General features: G+C 35.1%; 1 protein-coding gene across 5 annotated transcripts in view; it reads right to left on the bottom strand.

The window, feature by feature from the left end:
• Positions 1–24,059, bottom strand: part of NRXN1 (neurexin 1) — a 703,336-nt gene that overhangs the window by 314,135 nt on the left and 365,142 nt on the right. For all 5 annotated transcript variants that reach the window (XM_055329133.1, XM_055329135.1, XM_055329134.1 and 2 more), the window contains one exon: positions 326–507. In XM_055329133.1, the coding sequence (XP_055185108.1) occupies positions 326–507 (182 nt within the window). The remainder of the gene's footprint in view (positions 1–325; positions 508–24,059) is intronic.

A 24,059-nucleotide genomic window follows, 5' to 3' on the forward strand; every position in this document is an offset into this window, starting at 1 on the left:
ATAATTTAGCTTATTAATTGGCAAATCTGCCTAAAGTCACTAGGAATATACCAAAATAAATCTTTGTGAACAGAGAATTGAGAGGAATTTACACTTAACAACCAGAAAATATATTTTCTATAGTAAAGAACATTTTTAGCAATAGCTGTAGAACTAAGGTCTTAATACATCTGAAGTGTATTTATATTTTCTGTACTAAAGTGCTGGTTGCTGGGTAGGAGGAACTTCCAAAAGGCAGAATTATAAGTTATTTATAAAGCAAAACAAAACAAACAAAAACTAGCAGTAACAAATAAAAGTGGAATCTTATTTATAAAGTACTTACTATATGCAGCTCTAGGTAGTCACCCAGGCCAGAAGAACTGTCCACTCGCACCAATACAGCTTCTTTTTGAACAGTGCTAAACCCTATGGCCAGTCTGTCTGCTCGTGTACTTGGCCGGTCATTAGGAGGCCACTTATACGTAATTTGTCCACCACCTTTGCTAAAGATGTATGTTGTCCCAGCTGGAAAACAAAAACCAAAACCAATTAGTCCAAATAGATCAGGTACAGAACTTCCCTGTATTTGTTATACTGACATATCAGTAAATGATTCAATTTACACTATGGCAAAAAAGAAATACAAAAGTGAAATCATGGCAAAAGCAGTGAGCAAATCATAGATTTCAATCACACAGGCTCAAGAAAGAGAACAGGGTATTTTTAAAAGAAATATCAAGGCAGCTCAGTTTTTAATATACTCATTAAACTACCAGCAGGTGTTTCCGAACTAATGGAGGATTACTACTTTTTCCATTGAGGAGGACAAGCATGGAATCTAATGGGGTTTTATTTCTCCCTGCTAGTTTTTCAGAAAGAGTTTAGTAGGTAACACTGACTTTGGCTGCTTCCAAAAGGAGCAAAAACATATATTAACTTGTTTTTGAAATAATGAGTTACATGTGCATGTGACAGGGTCGTAGAGCACAGCAAAGCCAATCATAACAAATACTCTATTAGTCAACTTTTATGGGAAAAGGGTCTATTCACATATGATAAATCATCTGTCAATGATAACTAATGGACAAATAGTCATAAGCCCCAGGAGTCATGTCAGGAAAATACAGATAATAGATTTCATCAATAGAAGTGAGGTCTTATTTAACAAGCAATATCTAGTAGCTGTCAAACTATCCAGGATCATAAAAAGAGCCTTTTTTTTTTCTTCAAAAGTGAATGCGAGTCTTACAGTACTAAGAGTATCATAGCCTTATTTGGTGAGTGCTCGAATTTTACTTTATGGTCTTTATCTTACTTTAAAAAGTTTTGGTTCAAATAAGTTTACTAAGCATCTACTGTCCTGAAGTCCTATCTCATTGCACCACAAAAATTCTCTCTCACTAAATGCAATAGAATGGAATTTTTAAGTCAGAACATTTGGAAGAGATGCAAAGATGTGTGTGTGTGTGTGTGTGTGTGTTTGTGTGTGTGTGTAAAGGGGGTGGGGGGGGAAGAACTTTCTCCATACTAAAAGGGACCACAGACATATTTGCAAAGTTATCCCAGGAACAGACGTCATTCAGGTATAATTTATAGAGAGTAATATAGCCTTCTGATAACAAAGGATGTCAGTACATATTTATTGTGTTCTCACTACATGCCAAAGATGGCAATGGAAGTGATAAGAGTAAATATTAAAATTTAGGCCACAGAGCATCTTGTGCTATAAAAAATAATAGCTTCTACCAAGAGCAAAGCTTATATGTAAAAGGTGTATGTATGTACAGCAGTATGTTTTTAAGATTTCTACACCTTAAGTTTCTATCATTACCAAATTTACCAGTTGAATGAAGTTGTGCCCTTTGTATTCTGTCTGAAACATTTCCACAGGCCTTTCAGAAACTCTGAAGACCTCTGCAATATACCTCCTCCCTGACTGCTTAAAAAGGCCTTGGCATATAGAAGTGACATAAGAAACATGGCAGTAAGATATTGAATGTAAAAGTGATTAAGATAGAATCTTGCTATAATGGAATGGTAGAGAGGCTGTGCATTCTCTACTAATTTTGTTTTGGATACCAATGCATGAAAGTAGTTTATCTCTCTCACATGAAAACAGGTAAGTTGTATTTCAAAGGCTTCAGTCAGTGTGCAAGTAAAGAACATTCAGAATGTAGAGATTTGTGTATCAGATATCCTGGAGCCTACAAGACCATTACTGTTCCACGTCTTCAGAAGCTTGTTACCTGGAATATTGATAAGCAAGAACTATTTGATAAATATTTTTCAGCTTGGTAATTTTTCTCAGATGATTGACTATTAAATGTTTCAATAAAACCTACAGTGATAAAAATTGGACAAGAACATATATGAAAGTGAAGGTTTCTTTAACAGGAGAATGTGGAGGTGACCTGAGTACAGGTATTTGATTACTTTTCTTTCTTATACCTTTTAATTAACTTTGTTCTCTAGTGGCAATGTAGTTTGTATGAGTTAAGTCAAATATTCAAAACTAGAGATGCTGCAAAACAATGTAAAACATATCAAAGAATTCAGATCACCAGAGGAAGACAGTAGTGTACAACAAAATATCTTACATTACATAGTGGTTCTTAATATTAAAAATATCACTTTTCCCACAAACTTTCATTTCTTCTCTACTGTTGTATAGAAAGTAGGGTAAGCAGTAGTCCCATGTTACATCTGAGTCCTAAAGATTGATGTGTTATCTCAAGTTGCAATCTTGTTTAAGTGGCAGAGCTGGTAAGGACACCTAGTATCCAGACTCCTACTCCTGTACTTTTTTTTTATTACAGAAATGTTTCTGTTATCATAACAAGACAGTCAAGAAAAAGTTAATTGGATGTGTCAGTCTGAATTTATCAAGGCCAACTGTTATCATATTCTAATGTCTCATATCCATAAAGTGACATTTGCACCTCATGATCATATACTGTCCTTTCACCTCACAATGCTTTTAAAAAAAGAAGAATAACATGTAAATGTGTAATGACAGAACATTTAATATACGTAGATTAACATTTCGTTTAGGGTATACTTCCCAAACTTAGGGAACTATGAAAGTTTCTAGATCCTCAGTTACAGAATGTGAGGATAATGACTTAAAGGTTTATATTTTCAGTAAGGTAAATGCCACAATACAAACATCATTGCTCGAGATTTGATTTCATCTCATATTTCAATAAGTGTTAAGGCCTGGCCACTAGCATGCTATTAACTATTCCATCTTCCTTAAAATGACTTTCCAGTTCTTTAAGTTTCACTGAAACAAAGTAAAAACAATCGTACTACCTTGTGCCAAACAATGTGGTTATTTCTAGCATCTTTTTTTTCTCCGGATATATCTGGAAAGCAATCTCTCTCCCTTCTTCTTCTGTGTTCACAACAGTGCATTGTATTGTACTCATCAGCATAATTCCATAATAAGTGAGAGAATTAGATGTCTCGTTCTCTCCCTACCACTCTCTACCTACCTCTATAATCATCCTGGCTTTCTTAAAAGGAAAAAAAAACATATCAAACTCTAAAAAATCTCATATGTTCTTAAACCCCGATCTATCAAGATAGAAAATTACAGTGTATCCTATTCTAGTAATCTTAAAAATATGACAATACTCCCACAGTAAAATACAGTGGGTCAGATGACTAAAGTCTTAAAATCTACTTCATTTAGCATGCATTTTTCCAAACAAGGACATGATGTACTTACTATAGCAGATAGCTAAAGAATTAAGAATGTAGGCTCTGAACAGGCCTGAGTTCAAATTTCAACTGAATCACTTACTAGCTACAATGACTTTTACCAACCTATTTATTCTAAGTCTTAGATATCCCATCTGAACAAAATGAGGATACTAACAATATCTACCTCATAGAGCTCCTGTCAAAAATAAAGGAGATATCACACTAGTAACACCTTAGACCAATTCCTGGCATATGGTAAGTGCCCAATAAATTTTACATAGAACAGATGGTGCGTGTGGTGGAAAGGTGTGTGTGTGTATGCATATGTGCTAAAAATACAAAATAAAGAAAAAATATATAAAATAATGAACACTGCAATATTGTTGGTTTATTTTAACATAAATTTGAAAAAGTTTGAGTCATTTCAAAGTTGTGTGAAAATCAAAAAGAAAACCATATCTGGGGGCATCACAATGCCAGATTTCAGGTTGTACTACAAAGTGGTGGTCATCAAGACAGTGTGGTACTGGCACAAAAACAGACACATAGATCAATGGAACAGAATAGAGAACCCAGAAGTGGACCCTGAACTTTATGGTCAACTAATATTCGATAAAGGAGGAAAGACTATCCACTGGAAGAAAGACAGTATCTTCAATAAATGGTGCTGGGAAAATTGGACATCCACATGCAGAAGAATGAAACTGGACCACTCTCTTGCACCATACACAAAGATAAACTCAAAATGGATGAAAGATCTAAATGTGAGACAAGATTCCATCAAAATCCTAGAGGAGAACACAGGCAACACCCTTTTTGAACTTGGCCACAGTAACTTCCTCCAAGATACATCCACGAAAGCAAAAGAAACAAAAGCAAAAATGAACTATTGGGACTTCATCAAGATAAGAAGCTTTTGCACAGCAAAGGATACAGTCAACAAAACTCAAAGACAACCTACAGAATGGGAGAAGATATTTGCAAATAACATATCAGATAAAGGGCTAGTTTCCAAAATCTATAAAGAACTTATTAAACTCAACACCAATGATACAAACTATCCAATCATGAAATGGGCAAAAGACATGAAGAGAAATCTCACAGAGGAAGACACAGACATGGCCAACATGCACATGAGACAATGCTCCGCATCACTTGCCATCAGGGAAATATGAATCAAAACCACAATGAGATACCACCTCACACCAGTGAGAATGGGGAAAATTAACAAGGCAGGAAACAACAAATGTTGGAGAGGATGCGGAGAAAAGGGAACCCTCTTGCACTGTTGGTGGGAATGTGAACTGGTGCAGCCACTCTGGAAAACTGTGTGGAGGTTCCTCAAAGAATTAAAAATAGACCTGCCCTACGACCCAGCAATTGCACTGTTAGGGATTTACCCCAAAGATTCAGATGCAATGAAACGCCGGGACACCTGCACCCCGATGTTTCTAGCAGCCATGTCCACAATAGCCAAACTGTGGAAGGAGACTCGGTGTCCATCGAAAGATGAATGGATAAAGAAGATGTGGTTTATGTATACAATGGAATATTACTCAGCCATTAGAAACGACAAATACCCACCATTTGCTTCAATGTGGATGGAACTGGAGGGTATTATGCTGAGTGAAGTAAGTCAATCGGAGAAGGACAAACAGTGTATGTTCTCATTCATTTGGGGAATATGAATAGTAGTGAAAGGGAATATAAGGGAAGGGAGAAGAAATGTGTGGGAAATATCAGAAAGGGAGACAGAACATAAAGACTTCTAACTCTGGGAAATGAACTAGGGGTGGTGGAGGGGGAGGAGGGCAGGGGGTAGGGGTGAATGGGTGATGGGCATTGAGGGGGACACTTGACGGGGTGAGCACTGGGTGTTATTCTGTATGTTGGTAAATTGAACACCAATAAAAATTAATTTATTAAAAAAAAAAAGAAAATCAAATGCTTTTGAAGAAATGACTTTCCTCCATCCCAGTTTTTATTAAACTTTTCAGTATTTCATTCCTTGGATTAGCAATTTTTTCACATAAACCAATTATATTATTATTTACATTCACTAGTAGTTGACAATGAGAAGGATATTAAATTGTATCACATGGGAGCTTTCATGAGAAAAAGAATATTACTTCATCATCATAAAACATCTAGCATGCTAAGATTTATAGCATGATGCAAAAAAATTCACTTTCACTGTTAAAGGAGTAACTGTACAAAGTGAATGGCAATCCAGCTTTATTATTTTACTTTCATAGAAACATGTTTTATTGTGTTCTAAAAGTGAATTCAATGTGCAGCAACAATGCATCTTAATCACTATTCCAAAAGTTTTAAGAACATAGAAAGGCACATGAAGAAATGTGTCATCTTTATTATTTATGCATGGTTCTATATGACAATCACTGACACATCAGTGCCATGACTTCTAATGGATTTATTGCAAATTAACCTCAACATCCATCATATCACTGAATGTATGGAAGACTCAAAGTGGTTTTCAGCAATCTCCACATTTAAGTCATGCAGCAAATCTTTATTACTTCAAATTCATTAACAGAGCTAGCTCCGTCAGATGCAAGTTCATCTGTATCAACATACTTTATGCTGCAATAAATGTTTGTAAAAATTATGCATGGGCTCTTATATTTAATGTCTGAACTACCTGTGATATTATAATTTTTTTTAGATTTTATTTAACATCTATTTACATACAGGGCTCTCTCCCCTCCTTGTCTTATTGCCAACCCTCTCTTCCCTGAATGTGCCCAATTCAGCAAAAGTTAATATGTTCCCCCAATGGAATGAATCGTCCTGGAAAAGAAAGCAATTGGCATATAGAGGTCTGCTGAATTACTGGTTGTTCAGCATCCTTGCTATGAACAATAATAACTTCTAAATAGATTGTTTCTAACTCATGAGTATATGAATAAAAGGTTCCTTTCAGAAAGCCTATAATTCTTCAAATGTCATTGTGTAGCCAACATGAAACATTCAGGCCATTATAATTCTATTAAACATAACAGAGATATAACACTTTTTTTCCCATTAAAGTTTGCCAGGTAGTCAAATGGAATTAAAATAAAACAATTATATGTAAGAGGAGTTTTTATTCCTTCTATAACCTTGTGAAGAGGCTATTATTAAATTTAAATTTTCTGCACAATTTCTACCTATAGAGGCATTCTTTTGAATAAATTTATTTTTTTAATAAATTTAATAGAAAGCAAAAACAATGAGAAGATCACTTTGTATGACAAAAATATTTTTTCAACCATGGAAACTGGTGAAATTTTAAAAATTAGTAATAAATCTTAATCTCACATGCTACACTAAATAAGTAACAACTTATTGCCATTTATTTTAAGTTTCTGTAAATTCTTTGCAAGATCACAAAGAGTTATTTCATGAAATTGAGCAAAATTGTTTCATAATCTCTAAAATTTCACATAGGAACATTAATAACCCAGGAAAGGTGGGTATTATAACTAGGAGAGATGAATGGTACAAGTAATAAGAATTACCGCCCATGATACATAATCAATTCTAAATCAAAAAGTAGTAACAACAATTACCAACTCTGAGAAGTAGAGACTGACCCCAATGTTGCTATTCATCTAAGGGTGAACAAATACTAGGGAAAGAAAATGAAAATAAAGACTATATATCATAATTTGAGCCTCCTTATGGAAGACACAGACTTGGCAGCATTGACAAATGCATTACAACTGGCTAAAAAGAAAGAAAATGATATAGGATGTCTGCCTCTATATCTTTGAGAAAGAAAGCAGTTAAGCCCTTAATACAAGAAACAGGGCAAGATACAAGATCTGTCACTGAAATGGCTTCCTTACTGGCCCTGTAGTCTGCATCAGACCAGAGCAAAGAAAATCAAGAAGAGTCTAGGTAATTCCCAAACAATGAAAACCTTTTCAAAGTAGCTCATAACAACATTCAAGACAGAACAAACCACAGGAGGCTTCGCATATAGGGCAAGCCATGTGTTCCATCAGAATCCTAGCTTCTTAGGAATTGAGGTAATTTTTTTATTTTTTTGAGACATCTATTAAATTTAATGCAAACTGAGAAAGATGGGAAAAGTCAAAATTGTGAGCACCCTGTTTTTGTCCAGTGGAATTTCCCAGAGTGACACTGTACAGGGTCACTGCACACAGGTCTACTCTATTAAACACCAATCATGAACTCACTTCAGGCTCTTACACAAAAATTCTTGAACTCCACGTATATCAGAGATACTGCGACTCTCAGGGTTTTCAAGGACTCCCGAGGCATTAACAATTAATGTCTCCCCAACTTTCCCAGGGACCAAAGGAGGTTGAACCACTCAGATTCCCTCAGTAGACTTAGGATATGTGCAAGCAGAGGAATTCTCTCTACTAAGCTGGTGTATATGATATTTAGCTCTGGCTCCACCAAAAATACCATTTTAAAATAAAAAGTAGTGTGTGCTTAATCAATAAGAAACTTTAATCAAAATGTAACTACCAAGAAGATGGAATAGCAAAAACTGTCGTGATTCCTATAAGGTCGGGAATTACTACTCTCAAAGATAATTTCAACAGTAATTATGTACTTCACTAAGAAAGTAAGGAAATTTTCCCTTTCCCTACTGGCCCAAAACTTTTCTCTTAATAAAAATCTTTTTCTGATAAATATTCTATATTTTTCCATGGTCTATATTTTCTTTAATAAAAAATATTTTCTGTGATCTTGGGAAGAACAATATATTTGAAAATCCATCATGTATATTTCTCATTTTGATATCTGACATTTTCATATTTTGACATTTATGGAAAGAGTATGCTACATGAAGAAAAGTATTCATTCTTTTGAAAACAAGTGTATTCCTCTTTAATAACTGAAGTAATTCTCCAAATATAAGTGGATTCTTGGCTGACCTCCCCTGTCCATATCTTAGACATTTATTCAGGAATACCACAAGTAGTGCATAGATTGTACATTGCACAATCAAAAAGGCACCATTCATGTATGAAATATGAATGGTGTTCACTGGTCTTGTATAAAGCTCTGACTCTACATAATCAATCACTGAAGCCAACTGCAGTCGTTGGATAAGTCATCCTCTTTTTCTGTCTTACAAGGAAATTAACTGAAACAAGAAATATTCTTAAGGTGACTTACCTGCTGGTTGTCTGATAATTGCCAATTATTGAATGGAGCTAAGAATATAAAACTTAAAACACACAGCTCTTTTCCCAGAACAGGTATGACCTGCGCATTAAAGGTAAATATCAGGGCAGGATAATTTATGAGAGATGCCAGATGAATGGTATTCAGCTGTGTCATCTATTTTGGATTTTTAAGAAATCTTTGGAAAGGTGACGATATTAAAGGCACTGATTGACAGTACCTTAAAAATGAGCAGAAAAATGATAAACCAGAACAATTATATATTTTTAGATCAAAGTCATATAAATAGTTGAATATTTTGAGATAATTTTCAAGCCAGTGAATACTATTTTCAAAATCTATGCAATAAGTAATACTTGCTGGATCATTTGTAATATGCTTTCTTTAAAAAAACTATTTTTTTAGGGATGCCTGGGTGGCTCAGCGGTTTGAACGTCTGCCTTTGGCTCAGGGTGTGATCCTAGAGTTCCAGGATCAAGACCCCATCAGGCTCCCTGCATGAAGCCTGCTTCTCTCTATGCATGAATAAATAAACAAAATCTTTAAAATAAAATAAATAAAAAACTATTATTTCCCTCTCTAAATATATTATTTAGAAAATATTCTTTTCAGGAACCGTTGAGTTCAATAGTTTGAGGGGCCCGAGCTTGTTCCAAGATCAACTTTTAAGTTCCTGGAAACTTTGAAAAGGCTCTTGAGATCTAAGTTCTCTTGCTAAAACAAATAAGTGGTATTCCTTCTGACAATCAGATTAGGAAAAAAATTCATAAAGATAGTAAAGTTATCTAAAGTTAAAAATAAAACCAAGCAAAGCAATCCCACAACCAATAACCCTAAGAACATCAAATGTGTATGTCTTCCCTCTGAAATTAGACTCCCTCCAGCAGTAAGTGAACTTTATTAAAAAGTCTCTTACAAGTAATACAGTAATCAATTTGCATTAGAGCTATAGGCAGCAGGGATGGGAGAGAAGAAATCACACCTTCTGGTACTTAAAGAAAAATCTTCCTTTAAAGAAGATACAATAAGCTGTGTGAGTCCCTAATAAATTCTTAAAATTATAAGTCAGTAAAAATTGCACTTAACTCATGACATCCTTAAATCTACTTTGTTTTTCAAAGGTTAATCATGAAAATGGCTTTCATCAAGTTTTCAGAGTCAAGAATTTATTAGAATTATGGTGTCAAAAAATTAATATGTTAAAAATGTGACATATGCATAGACTTAATGTTGAAATGCTCTTAGAGATAACTAAGCAAACCTTTCCTTTACAAATGACAAAATGGAAGCCCAGAGAAAGCAAATGGCTTCTCAGTGTCAACACAGTTAGGATCTATATCTAACTCTATTCCTAGTGCTTTTTCCACGATATGGTGAAGAGCTGAGATCAAATGACTGCTTCTTATTTAGAAAAATAAGCTAAAAAAGTCACAAATCAAGGTCTTACTTCAATTATCTCTGTAGTCTTTTTAATGATGCTTTCCTGGACTGGTTTGGAAAGACTCAAAGTTTCTGTAATGACAACTTAGCAGAAATGACTCACTCACATTCTGACATTTTCAGAGTCTAGACTGAATCTTTAAAAGGTGTGAGGCCTTTGCAAAGCTTTATTGTAAGCATCCTGCCTCCTAAGCTATCCCTGCCTTTGGCTCATTCTAAGACTCTCAAATTACTGAACAGAGATGCAAAAAACAAATTTTTATTATCAATGCCATAATCATTCCTAGTCTATACAAGAAAGGCTTTACAACTTCTTGAAAGTGACACTGTTCTCTGCTCCTAGAAGTGGAATTAAATCCTGAACACAAAAAGTGCATGTGGTTATTTTGAACTATTTGCATTACATATTTAATATAGGGGTGATCAGGGCACCTGGGTGGCTCAGTTGGTTAAGTGTCTGCCTTCAGTTCAGGTCATGATCCCAGGGTCCTGGGAACAGACCCACATGTCAGGCTCCCTGCTCAGCAGGGAGTCAGCTTCTCCCTCTCCATTTGCCCCACCCCCTCCCCAACTCATGCTCTCTCTCTCTCTCTCAAATAAATAAATAAAATCTGTAAAAAAATAATATAGGGACCATCATACAAACAATGAAATACATAATATTTTAAGGCAAAACCAGAAGTATGCTTTTGTTTTCTAATCTTAGCTCCTCTCATTGATCATCTTTCTGCCTGTATGCTGTATTTGTCATTCACCATATGACAAGGTCCCAATTAAAACTATTTACTATTCACTTTGGAGAAGGTTGGATACAATGTTAGTTTCTAACTCAGAAGTCACTTCAAACTAAGCTCTGACTTTATCACATAGGCATTCACAAGTAGAACATACATTCTCCACCTAAAGTGACTTTTACTTTCACTGATTTATGCTTCTCTGCTGTACTTGGTTTTCTTTTCAGTCCGGCTTCCCACTCTCATTTCAGCCAAAATAAGTTCTCTTCCTTTATCATCCACAGCACTTATTTTTAATTTACCAACTATTATATAAGAGTCGTCTTTTATTGAAATTTCCATTTTAAAAGCATGCCTACTGAAAATAGGGAGCTCACTTTAATGCTTAGTATTCTCATCAGGTTTATGCACTTTTACTTATTTATCAATCATGGATAAGGACTTAATACATTCTTTGAATTAAGTTAGGGCTATTTTATAATGATGAATGACATAAAGCTCCTGATTGATGAGCATAACAAATTCCAAGCCTAAAGCCATTAGTAAGATGGGATTTCTGTACCTGTATAAGAAATCTGAATAATTTTATCAAATACAAAAAACTCAGATGAGGAGATAGATTATCTAGATTATCCTGATAATGAACACCATTCTCTATTTCATATTTCTATAATAAATAACTGTAAGGAACAGTCATGGACTCAGGTAATGGTGATTATGAGAGAGTTTCAGGTCCCACCATTTACTTGAATAACCTAGCCTAAAGTTCTCCATATTTTACAGAGAGGCGCTGATAGAATTAGCTACTCTTTAGGCTTCAAGAATTTATTAATTATCAGAAAAACCCAAGAGATGGCACCACATTCAGGTGATCAAAATTAACACCATCAAAAACAAGACACTGAATTCAGGTCCCCCAAATATGATGGGCTGAGAAGACACAACATCATTTCTGTATCATTTTGTATTTTTGTACAGCCTCGATCTAATTATAAGATACAAGAAACTGAAACTGAGGAGTATTCAACAGAATAACTGGCAGCACTCTTCAAAAGACTCAAGGTTAGGAAAAAAAACAGAGAAATGCTAAGGAGCTATCCCAAAGTAGAAAGGACTGAGAAGACATGACAACTAGATGCAATTTGAAACCCTTATTTAAATTTTGAACTGCAGAAAAGGACATTAGTAGGATAAGTGATAATGTTTGAAGAAGTTATGTAGGTTAGTACATCATATCAATGTTATCTTCCTGGTTTCAGTCATGGTATTATGGTATATAAGAGGTTAACTTTGAGACCTAGATGAAAGGATCGGAAGAGTATTTTTTTTGGGGGGGGTAACTTTTTTGTAAATCTAAAAGTATTTCACGGGGTGTCTGGGTGGCTCAGTTAGGCATCTGCCTTGAGCTCAGGTCATGATCTCAGTGTCCTGGGATTGAGCCCTACATTGGGCTCCTTGCTCAGTGGGGAGTTTGCTTTTCCCTCTCTTTCTGCTCCTCTCCCTGATCATGCTTGCTCTCTTGCTCTCTCTCTCTCTCAAAAATAAATAAAAATATTTTAAAAATATAAAAGTATTTCAAAATAATTTTTAAACAAAGAAATGTTTTCATCATCTACAGCAATTTAGAATCTTGAATAAGATTGTAAGCCATGGGAATCTATGCAACAGAGGTAGCTTGAAAAATCCTTAGCTCTTGAAATTGTAAAACTGAATGAAAGAAATCTCATTTAAAATGGAGTCTGGAGGCCAGAAGAGAGAGCTCTCATGCCCTATCACTCTTCCTCAATTGTAGACACCAAGAGGAAGAAGTATATACTTGGCTACCCCAGAAGATGGAAGAAAGATTTTCTCCTGGCTCAGCAACAGCCCAGCCAAGAAGAAACTCAGCCATTGAAAAGCCACCACACTCTGGGACTTGCAGTTTACTTCCTGAACTCTTTGTTTGTAACAGCCCCTCCCAAATCCTCCTTTACCTCTATAAAAGAAAATCCCTCTCCTTTGTTCTCTAGACTTGCCTACGGTTTTGCCCAAGTTTGTATGACCTGAATTGGAATTCTCTGCTCTACCATAATAAACCTGTTTGCTAGTAAAATAACTCATTGTTTTATTTTTAAGGCTAACAAAATGAAGTTCTGTTTGTTTGTTTGTTTTTACTCTTTTACTCCCATCACCTATTTCACTCATCCCCCCAACCCAATACATACACCTTCCCTCTGGTAACCATCAGTTTGTTCTTTGTAATTAATACAAAATGAAGTTTTTAGTTTGTTTGGCTATGAGAAATGGAGAATATTTAGAAGTAGGTGGAAGGCTTAATTTTTGTTCTACGTATAGGAAATTTGCTTGATTTGCTTAATAAGAAATGTCTTATAATAAACACTATTATTAATACTTTTAAGTGATAAGATATCTGGAAAATTTAGGTTAAAATTGCCTAAACAGAGAAGTCCAATCTAAAATTAGTCACTCAGAAAACCAAGTACCCATCCATCCATTTCTTCATTCATGTATTCAATTATTTGTCAGAATAGACCATCATAGAAATCATCAAAATTCTTATGAAACAGTTTCCAGTCATATAATCATGTGGGAAACAACTCAGAGAAAATCCATTTGTCCAGCTTTATAAGAGATTACTCACATTAGTGTAAGCTAATTCCCTTTTATAAGTTTGGAATCTAAGAGGGACACTAGTGCCACGGACAGGCCAAAGAAAATAGTACAAATGCTAACAAATGCTTTTCTAATATGTTACTGATATTTGCATGTGTAGAAATTAGGACAATTGACCCTCGGACAATGTGGTGGTTGGGAACACTGACCCCACAAAGACAGTGGAAAATCCAAATATAACTTTGACTCACCCAAAACTTTACTTAATAGTCTACTGTTGACTGAAGCCTTACTGCTATCATAATCAATTAACACAAATTTTATGTTATATATATTATATACTGAATTATTATAATAAAATAAACTAAAGAAAAGAAAATGTTATTAAGAAAATCAAAAAAGAAAATATATTTTCAGTACTATATTGTATTGAAAAAAATCTGCACATAAGTGGACACATGAAGTTCAAACTCATTTTGTTTAGGGGTCAACTGTATATACTGTGGTTGTGATGAAGAGATGAGTTCAAAGGCAGGCAATAGTGGTCATTCTAAAGGAAAGCTTCATATCTCTTCTAACATAACAAGAAAAAAAATCTTGTGTGAGTTAATTTAGAAGTTGCTTGAAAGACTGATAGATGGTTTAGTGCGATGGTAGGAAAAGATTCTACTCGAAATGACAAAAACAAAACACAATGCTGAGACAATAGCAGAACACTGATGGAGAAAGATAATACAATGGCAATATAACATCATAAGCCAAGAATAAAAACATCCATACACTCAATAAAGTTATTTAAGAATTTGCTATGTATAAAGCACCATATAGACCCTGGGGATAATAGAGAGGTATATGTCAAAGCACTAGAAGCCAGTTTTTCCAGAACTGTACTACCCATTCAATCAGAAGTCGATTTTTTACTTTCTCTTTTATATTCCTATCTTATAGCATTGTTCATATCACATCACCTTTAATCTTTTTTTTTATTTTTTTATTTATTTATGATAGTCACACACAGAGAGAGAGAGGCAGAGACATAGGCAGAGGGAGAAGCAGGCTCCATGCACCGGGAGCCCAATGTGGGATTCGATCCCGGGTCTCCAGGATCGCGCCCTGGGCCAAAGGCAGGCACTAAACCACTGCACCACCCAGGGATCCCCACATCACCTTTAATCTTAATGTTGTGATAAATATTCACCCTTACTAATATGATATCATCCTGCCTTTCCTTAATTTAAATCTACCTTACAAACAAAAAATAGGTTTTTGAAACAGTATGTTTAATTACTCCTCTATTCAAAGACCTTGAAGGATTCATCCATCATCTACCAAATTAGGTGAAAAATTCTTATCCTAACTTTAAACAGCCTCCACATAAACCAACCTTCTACTTCAAGCAAACTGAAGAGCTCACTTGGCCTTCCAAAATAACCTCCAAATTCTCTTTAGAGAAGACACAATTTAATATGGTTCTGGAAAAATAAGAGAAAAAATATTTTTGTGGCCATGGTTGTCATGAGAAAAGTCACAGCGGCACAAAATGGGTTGCAGAAATAAGCACTAGATCCGCTTATATTAATGGGAAGTTACTTTTTTTTTTTTAAGAAGCTGATGCATTTCTAAGCACTACTATTTGCTATCTCTTTGTGTCCTGATTTTAGTCTCTAGATAAATACAGAGTACAAATTACATACTTGAAATTAGGATTGTTCAAGGTCAGCATTTAAAAGAGATTAGATAAGTTCTAGTATCTCAATATATTCATAATTCTATGAAATGCAAATTTCCTTTAACAAAGATTCACATAACTTCACAAAATGTCGGAAAAAAGAAACCATGATACTATTGTCATAAGAGAAAACTTTATTTAATAAGAAGTGTCTTAGTGGTATTTGCTACTTATCACAAATCTTTTCATTCCATCTTTATCAGAAATAAAACCATTTCTCATTTGTTTTTAAGTCTCGTTCTATGCTTAGCAGAAAAAGTAACAATAAGAGCAACCAAAATTAAAATAAAGTATGTGTAACTGATTTGTTTATTCATTCCTTATCTTAGACTCTCTGAAACAGCATATGAAGACAAGAAGAATAAAATTCAGAGAGGCATGAAGCCATACTTTCAGAATAAAAAGTACAAGAAGCAAAAAATTGGAACACTAGATCACTTTTTTTGACAAACAATTGTGGGTATTTATAATTAAAATTCAAAGAGCAAAGTTTTTTAACCCTTTAAGATATTTAGCCAATGAAATTCAACAAAGGGAATGAATTTTAAAAGTGATAAAGGGGAGGAAAAAAAGGTTCTCTACAGAGATCTTTCTGTTTCACCACCCATATGAAGATACATAACGATGTGTGAGAGTTGTTTTTGAAGTTGAAATGACTGAAACATTAGAGGGTGGACTAAAGTGCCAAATCAGCCCTGGGGCAGGAAAGAGTCAAACCTTTGTTCTTTTGTATTTGGTTCATAAAATTCTATTTTCCTAGACTAAAATTACAAGGTGGCTCCAATCTGCACCTCAGATCCTTGAATGCTCAGGTCCCCAGTCCCAAAAGACCCTCAGGTTTGAAACATAAGTTTTTGAGCTCTAGCATCTTCAAATAGCATCTCTGAAAATGGTTGAGAAAGACCTATAGGACAATGAGGGAAGAGCACTACTAAGGGGTGAAGTAGGCTTCAAATTTAGAAACATCCAGATCTAGGATTAGCCTTAAAAGTTTAATTCATTTTAAATTGGTTATTGTATTCAAATCAAGTTTGCATGCCATCTGTCTTTGAAGTCATTTAAATTAAGTTTTATGACTCTTGAGGGAAAAAGAGGCCATTTCCAACTCAGTATAGTCTGCTTACTACTATCAATCACTAATTAGAATTAATTATTAAGAAAGTGATTCCTTTTTTCCTTGAATATTCTAAATCATTAATCAAAGGATGACATAACTTTTTTTTTTCTTTTTTGGTATATTGAAGTCATAGTCATATGACTTTTGGGTAGATTCTACTGAAGCGATGATTTTAGTCAGATGTGTGACAATAATGCCATCTAAAAGCTACATTTAACCAAGCGAGCAGTATTTTTGGAACAGCAGGCAGTATAAAAGTGCTTTGTGAATATTAACATATTCTGGCAAATTAGTTTGCACTCATTATCATAAGCAATTACTTACTGTTTAGATGCAGCTCGTATTAAATTGGCAAGCAATTTGCAAGAATTAAAACATAACATAGAGGGCTTTCTGAAAATTCGACAATATACTGAGACAAATGATGCTACTAGGTTCACAGACCATGTATCAAACATGGTTACCCATTAAACATATTTAGCATTAAAATAATAGTTGGTTGGCTACATGGGTTTTTAATGCAAGATAATTTTGGAACCATTGTTCAGACACTATCAGTAGAATTGTATATTTCAGATACTAGAAAACATTAAAAAAACAAAAGGCCTCAGGAGGAAGCAGAAAGTCTTTGTTTTCTGAGAATGAACTGCTTGTCATTTTGACTAAATTTTGATACTTTATTAACCCATTGCACTGTCTTGAACTATCTGGTACTACCCAAGTTGTCTCTTTCAAAATGTTTGTATTGTCTTGGCCATTCCCTCCATTTATGTCGATGGTTTACCACTAAGCATACTGCCTTCTTTAATAACAGAACTCAAAGCTGGGCCTACAGCTAAATTGGATGTAAACTGGCCATATAGCTATACAGATAGAGCCTATATTTCCCACTCTCCCTTGCAGCTTGACAGGGCCAAGTAACTAAGTTCTGGCCAATGATACATGGGCAAAAATGTACCTGTACTTTCCTGCCCATGTCCCTCTTTCTTCTTGCTGAATGAGGACAAAAAGCTGCCAGCTGCCTTAAGACCTAGAAATGGAAGCCACAGGTTCAGAACTGTACTCTTCCAGCCTAGGCCCTCTGAAGTGTGACTACTATGTAAGAAATAAAGAAAATCCTACATTTTATTCATACCTAAGTACATTGGGATCCCATTTTTATAGGAAAAGGCATTTATATAGCCTTTAAAACAGTATGATAAAACATTCTATCTACTTTTTTCTCTGTTTTTTTTTATCTGTTTGATAAGGGTATGGTATAAAATATATTTGATGGGGAAACTATAATTATCTCTATTTTACAAATTTGAAAGAAATCGGTGTTCACAGAGTTAAAGCGATTTGTCCATGGTGACAAAGTAATGGGAAACCATTCTTATCAAAACCTTCCACAGAAGGCTAGTAATAATCTATTACTCTTTTTATAGTCAAACAATGTTACTCACTCTGGCACATCCTTCTAGTGGGGGTGTCAAATGTTTTCATGGATCTACTCAATTCCCAAACTGTTTCCTTCCTTACAAGAACACGTGGCACATTTGCAAAACATGGTAGAGGAGATTATTTGTGATCCTGAAGCAAAGTGAAAAAACTCAGGAATGGCTTTCTCCAAGGCCTAGAAACCATCTCTTTGAACTTTAATCATCAAAAAAGATAGGACCCCTCTCTTCCAGACTCTGCAGGAGTATAGAAGCCAAACATGGATCAGTACCAACTAGCAAGCATGATGGACCTAATTACACTGGGCAACCCAGAATGTTCTCCAATATGCAGCCATTAGCTTACCCCAGGGCTTCAAAAACATCTGCTGCCCTTTGTCCCAGAATAATATAATATTCTGCCACCTAACCTAACTAGTCTCAGAAAGAACAATAGTAACCCAGTCAAAATTAAAAAAAAAAAAAAAGAAAACGGTTTCCTCATCTGAATTTCACTTCCTCATTCTCAGAGGAAAATCCATACTTCTTCATACAACACTAATAAAGTATTATCAGTGAAGCTTAGCAATAAGAAACTTGGAAAAAATTTACTTGGAGGTATTTTCATATACTAATCAAAATGCTAATTAACATTTTATGACAACATTCTGAGTAACATTCACCTCATGTGAATTATAAGAGATACTTCTTTAGCCGTGCAACGAGCACTCGGTCGCTATTTTCAGAAAATGGTTATTGCAAAAAACAAATACATAATCATCAACATAGAGTAAATTCTACCTATTTCGTTTTGTATCAGTTTTGTTTTATTCGTCTCTAATATTCTATCCTGAGGATAATCATTAGTTGTAATGGTTCCTTGTATTTTCCTCAGTGCCTAGAACACCACTAGGTGCTTAATTCATATATTTCTAACGACTTTTGATGTGATGAACAAAACAAAATACACCATGTCCCAAACTAAATAGTTTTAAAGATAATAATATCTTTTTCTTTCATTTGATGTTTTCGAATCAAATGTCTTTGTATTACATGTATTATAAGGAATTTGTTAATGAGAAGTTGGAAAACAAAGAAAAGCCTAATGTGTTAAAACCTGTATCAGCAACTTTTCTCAATGTCTTGAAAAGAACTGTAACTTGGAAAATATCATGAAAACTCCTATAAATTGAGTGTCTTGGTAATCTTACTAAGATTAAGAACTGATCATGTCATTCCCCCAGTAAAAATCCTCCACATGGATCCCCTTTTGCTTTAGTATATATCCCATCCTTGGCATGAATCTCTTTGATATGTTGAAGATTATCTGGGAAGAGTAGGATCTGGTGCTAGTAAAAAGAATGGAAACTGATTTCTCTGGGGTGTGTCCAGGCTACTTTTGGAAGAGATGTTACTGTCCTGTACATTTTTTTACATAGTCATTCTAGCATGCTATCACCTCTTCATGAGCACAGAAACATTTGATTAGCTTATTGGTAAATGCCCTATGAAGTCACAGAGGAAATTACCATTTCCGATTCTGAATCCATTCCATACATCCTACTCATGATGTAGACAGTGTGGGTTTTATGGTTTCATATTGTTAGCAGGATTGAAAGGAAAATTGGTTGTGCTATTTTGGGAACCTACACCTCAAAATGTGTAATAAAGTATGTGGAGGAGAAACGGTATTTGCCAAACAGATAAGGGCATGGTAAATGAATATGGAAAAACGGCTGGTTACAAATATTTAAATGGCAGAAGATTAAAAAATGCTTGAACATTTCTTGATATGAGTGTCTTCACACTGCTTGAAAAACCATAACATCTTGTGGAGAAAAAGTGTTATTTTTCTATCCTTTAAAATGCCCCTTTATAATTATTTTAGATGGTTATTTGCATGAGAATAAATAAAATACCAGCTTGAGAATTTTTCTTGGATTTAGATCTTATTATTTTAGTTCAAAGAAAAATCTGAATTTGAGTAGCACGAAAAAGAGACTTATTTTAATCTTAGCTTCTATGTGGAAAATGGGATGGGTGGGAGAAAGGTGAGACAAGGAAGCCCAGCAGAAGGTTATTTCACAAAAGAATAAACTATAATGACCTATAAAAAGAAGTGGACAGATGTGAGAACATAATGTGAGAGTTTTTGATGATTAATTGCATGTGGAAAGGAGAAGAGGAAGAAATCAAAGGTCACTTCCTAGGTTTCTGACCTGGAAAGAGGGTAGACACTATGCCATTCATTCAATGAGACAGAAAGCATTAGAGAAGGAAAAGGATGAGTGAAAAACATAATGGGTTTGATGTTTGAATATAGTCCCCTTCTTCCATGTGAGAATATTATATGATCATTATAGTCCTATAATATTGAGCACACTCAAGTGTACACGGAAGACATTTTTCAGTATGCCACTAATGGGTCAGATATAGAAATTAGAAAGGATGTTCTAATGGAAACCACTCTATATACTTTTTCTTAAAATAACTTTTGCAAGATGCAGGTATCTTGTATCTTCATACTTTAAAAATATTCTCTAGATGTCATACTTAGCTTTTAATAAGACCTTTCTATGAAACCCACCTGATTGGTTACATTTGTCATGTGAACATTTGCAATGTTGCTTTTCTTCCAATAATTTTAAGAAACTGTTTTATGGAAGAGGTTTAACTACACAATGTTCTCCCAGCACGTCTTATGTTTTATTGCTATTTGCTTCTCTGCATGTAATTGCGTGGTTAACTTGTTGTGCCTTGTTGATTTGCTTCCTCTGCTCATCAAAATTTTATTAACTGTTTTCTGCATGCAGAGCACTTTAGTAAGTTGGATACACTGGTTTAACAGTTATGCTCATAGGTAGCAATAGGGTCAAATGTGACAATATTGGCTGAGCTTATGCTCAAATCCCAAAATCTATGGATGAAGTTGGATTATCTGCATGTTTTGCACCTTTGAAAAGTGGAACAAGAGAAGTAGTCATAGAATCTTTAACTATAGGAAAACACACTCTATACTCTATTAACTCTGTTGACCCTCAGTTTTAAGTTATTTTAAGGTTTTTCCCTAAAGATAAGTCTAGTTATTCTGTATTGTGACCATAACTTTAATCTACTAGACACTCTGTCTCCTAGAACATAGTGTGCATGGCTACTCATAGTTCATATGATTCCTTTAGGTAAATTTTAAAAAGGAAATATACCCCTAAACCTTTTACTTTCAACTACTGGAAAACTGTCATAATATACTGATTTTGTCAGAATAGCCATTTGCTTTCTATTTCCTAGAAATTATCATATTAAGTATGCAACTCCATGGAGTAACAATGTGAATAGGACCACCTTCAGAAGTCTATCTTGCACAAGAATATATAGCATCCTTCTAGTGAGATGTAAGAAACTTTATGGTTTGGTTCAAGAGGGAGGGAGATTCAACTCATCTTGGATCCTATTGTTCTGTGGAATATAACCATGTTTCTCAGAGGCAAGGCACAGAAAAGAACCATAATTTCTATTCAGCCACTTCCTTTCAAGCACTGCAAACATCAGTGGCAAAAGAAGTTCAATCTTTTTCTTGGAAATAAGTAGTTTTGCGTAATTGAAATAAGATCAGTCACAGACCTAACTTATGGAAATAAAATTCCAGAAAGAGAGACAACATGAGAGCAGGACTAATCCAAGATGCATGAAGAACTAAACCACAGCAGCTAAAGCCATACATTGGAAGCACAGATTTCAGGCAGACAAAACAGTGACTTGTAAAAACGAGACACTCAGGATTCTCAGGAGAGCAGTCTCTTCCTCTGTTCTTCTATGGCTGCTCTAAAGTACAGATTCAATTTTGAGGCAGGTTAAATTGGGGGTCCAGGTGGGAATATGAGGGTAATGAATTTTGTACAATCTTCCCTCTTTTCAATTAAAAAAAAAAAAAAAACTCTCAGAAAGATTTGATGGGCTTTACTGAATCTTTTCAACTCCCCCCCTCCAGATTGATTTCAGGCCACGGCAGAGACAACCAGGCTGCTAATTAAACTATTAACTCTTTCTTTTAATTTACAAAGCTTTGAGCAGTTATGTTTCAGAAGCTAACCCCCCACTCTGAAGCCCTGAAAGACGCAGACTTTCCTCAGACACCCAGGGGAGTTACTTATACATTACTCTAGGCCAAATTTGGCCTTGCAAATGAAGCCATATGCAGTAACTCGAAATTTTAATGATATTCCCAGACTTTGCTTAACAAATATATGTAACGAGAAAAGCCTCCGAGGTGAGCCCAAAAAGGTTCATTTTTCCTGGAGTTAGACTGAAAGGGGGCAGGAATGAAAGTTCGTCTATGACACTTTTGAAAGCACCAAGTAGCCAATGGAATATGAAGATGACATAGGATAAGGTGCTATCAAAAATGGAGGAAATCTACTGAAGTCCCGAAGCCTCCACAGACCTAAGGTGCAAAACATACACACATACACAAACACACACACTTATGGAACAGTAATACCTCTTTGTTAAATATCTAAGTATCTAAAAAAAGATGTAGGTGTTCCATTTTATTTTATTTTTTTAAGATTTATTTTATTTAGGGATGCCTGGGTGGCTCAGCGGTTGAGCATCTGCCTTTGGCTCAGGGCATGATCCTGGGGTTCCAGGATTAAGTCCCGCATTGGGCTCCTTGCGAGGAGCCTGCTTCTCCCTCTGCCTGTGTCTCTGCCTCTCTGTCTACATCTTTCGTGATATTTATTTATTTATTTATTTATTTATTTATTTATTTGCTGGGGAGGAGGAGCAGAGGGAGAGAGTCCCCAGTAGACTCCCCATTGAGCGTGGAGACCAACATGGGGCTTGATCTCACAACCCATGAGATTAGGAGCCAAGACCAAGAGTTAGCCCCTTAACTGACTGAGCCACCCATGTGCTCCTGGGTGTTCAATTTTGAAACAAATAACAATGCAGTGAATTCAGTCTCAAAACAGATTTTGCTATTTTTTACAAAGACATTTTAACCTAAGAATATATAAAAATACAGTATCTTTAAAACAACATATATGAATTGGATCCTTTACATCTCTCATGACAGCAATGTCCGTGCTTTGAAGTCATCAGTAAATTCTACGTGTTCTGTGTTGGAAATGAGTGAAAATAAGGTTGCAAATGAACACAGGTAAAAAGGCATCATGTAATGTGGAAGCAAGCAGTCAACCCTGAAGGATGAAAGTATGAACGACTCCTTACTTGGTACTCTCTGACTTTGCTAAAGTTATTGGAACTATCCAACAATCCTTCTTTCCCTCATCTGAAAATAAGAGAGTTGTTCCAGGTAATCTCTATTATCAATTCCAACTCTATTCCCTGAGTTGAAAATATCACTTGGGGACACCTGGGTGGCTCAGTGGTTGAGCATCTGCCTTCGGCCCAGGGCGTAATCCCAGAGTTCCAGGATCAAGTTCCACACCACGCTCCCTGAGGGGAGCTTGCTCCTCCCTCTGCCTTTGTCTCTGCCTCTCTCTCTCTCTGTGTCTTTCATGAATGAATAAATAAAATATTTTAAAAATATTTTTAAAAATCACTTCACTAATGCTGGCACTAACCCTGTACTTGATGTCAGATTACACTGCAATGTTCAGTGATCATGAGCATGACATAGGAAAACACGTTTACCATGAAGGCACTGTAGCACATAATAGGAGAAGATTTCTTTCTTATTTGATTTTAAACAATAATTGCATAGAATGCTTGTTATATTTTATGATCACGAAGTGATATACTAGAGGATATGCTATTTCATATACTATTTCTTTTCATGTTTGTGGAAAATTGAAACATAAATACAAGGAAAAAGAATCAGCAGTATTAGCTGAACACTGTTAGTGTTTAACGTTTTGATTTCCTGAAATCATATACCCTACATGAGTGGCCTAGCAACTCCATCTAAAATCAATACAATACAAAATCTACAGAAATGACAACCTAAAATGAGCCCACGGTTTATTAAAAACTAGTTATGTAATTACTAAGGTCTTGGTCTAAAATCTATAATTACTGCAGTTACTACTAAAAAGGTTGGGTTAAATGTTATTAAGCAGAAACCATAGGGCTGATTTGTTTTGTGAATACATGTTAAGATAATTCCTACTTACAAAAACAGAATCATTCCA

The sequence above is a fragment of the Nyctereutes procyonoides genome, unplaced genomic scaffold (assembly GCF_905146905.1).
Source record: "Nyctereutes procyonoides isolate TBG_1078 unplaced genomic scaffold, NYPRO_anot_genome, whole genome shotgun sequence".
NCBI lineage: Eukaryota > Metazoa > Chordata > Mammalia > Carnivora > Canidae > Nyctereutes > Nyctereutes procyonoides.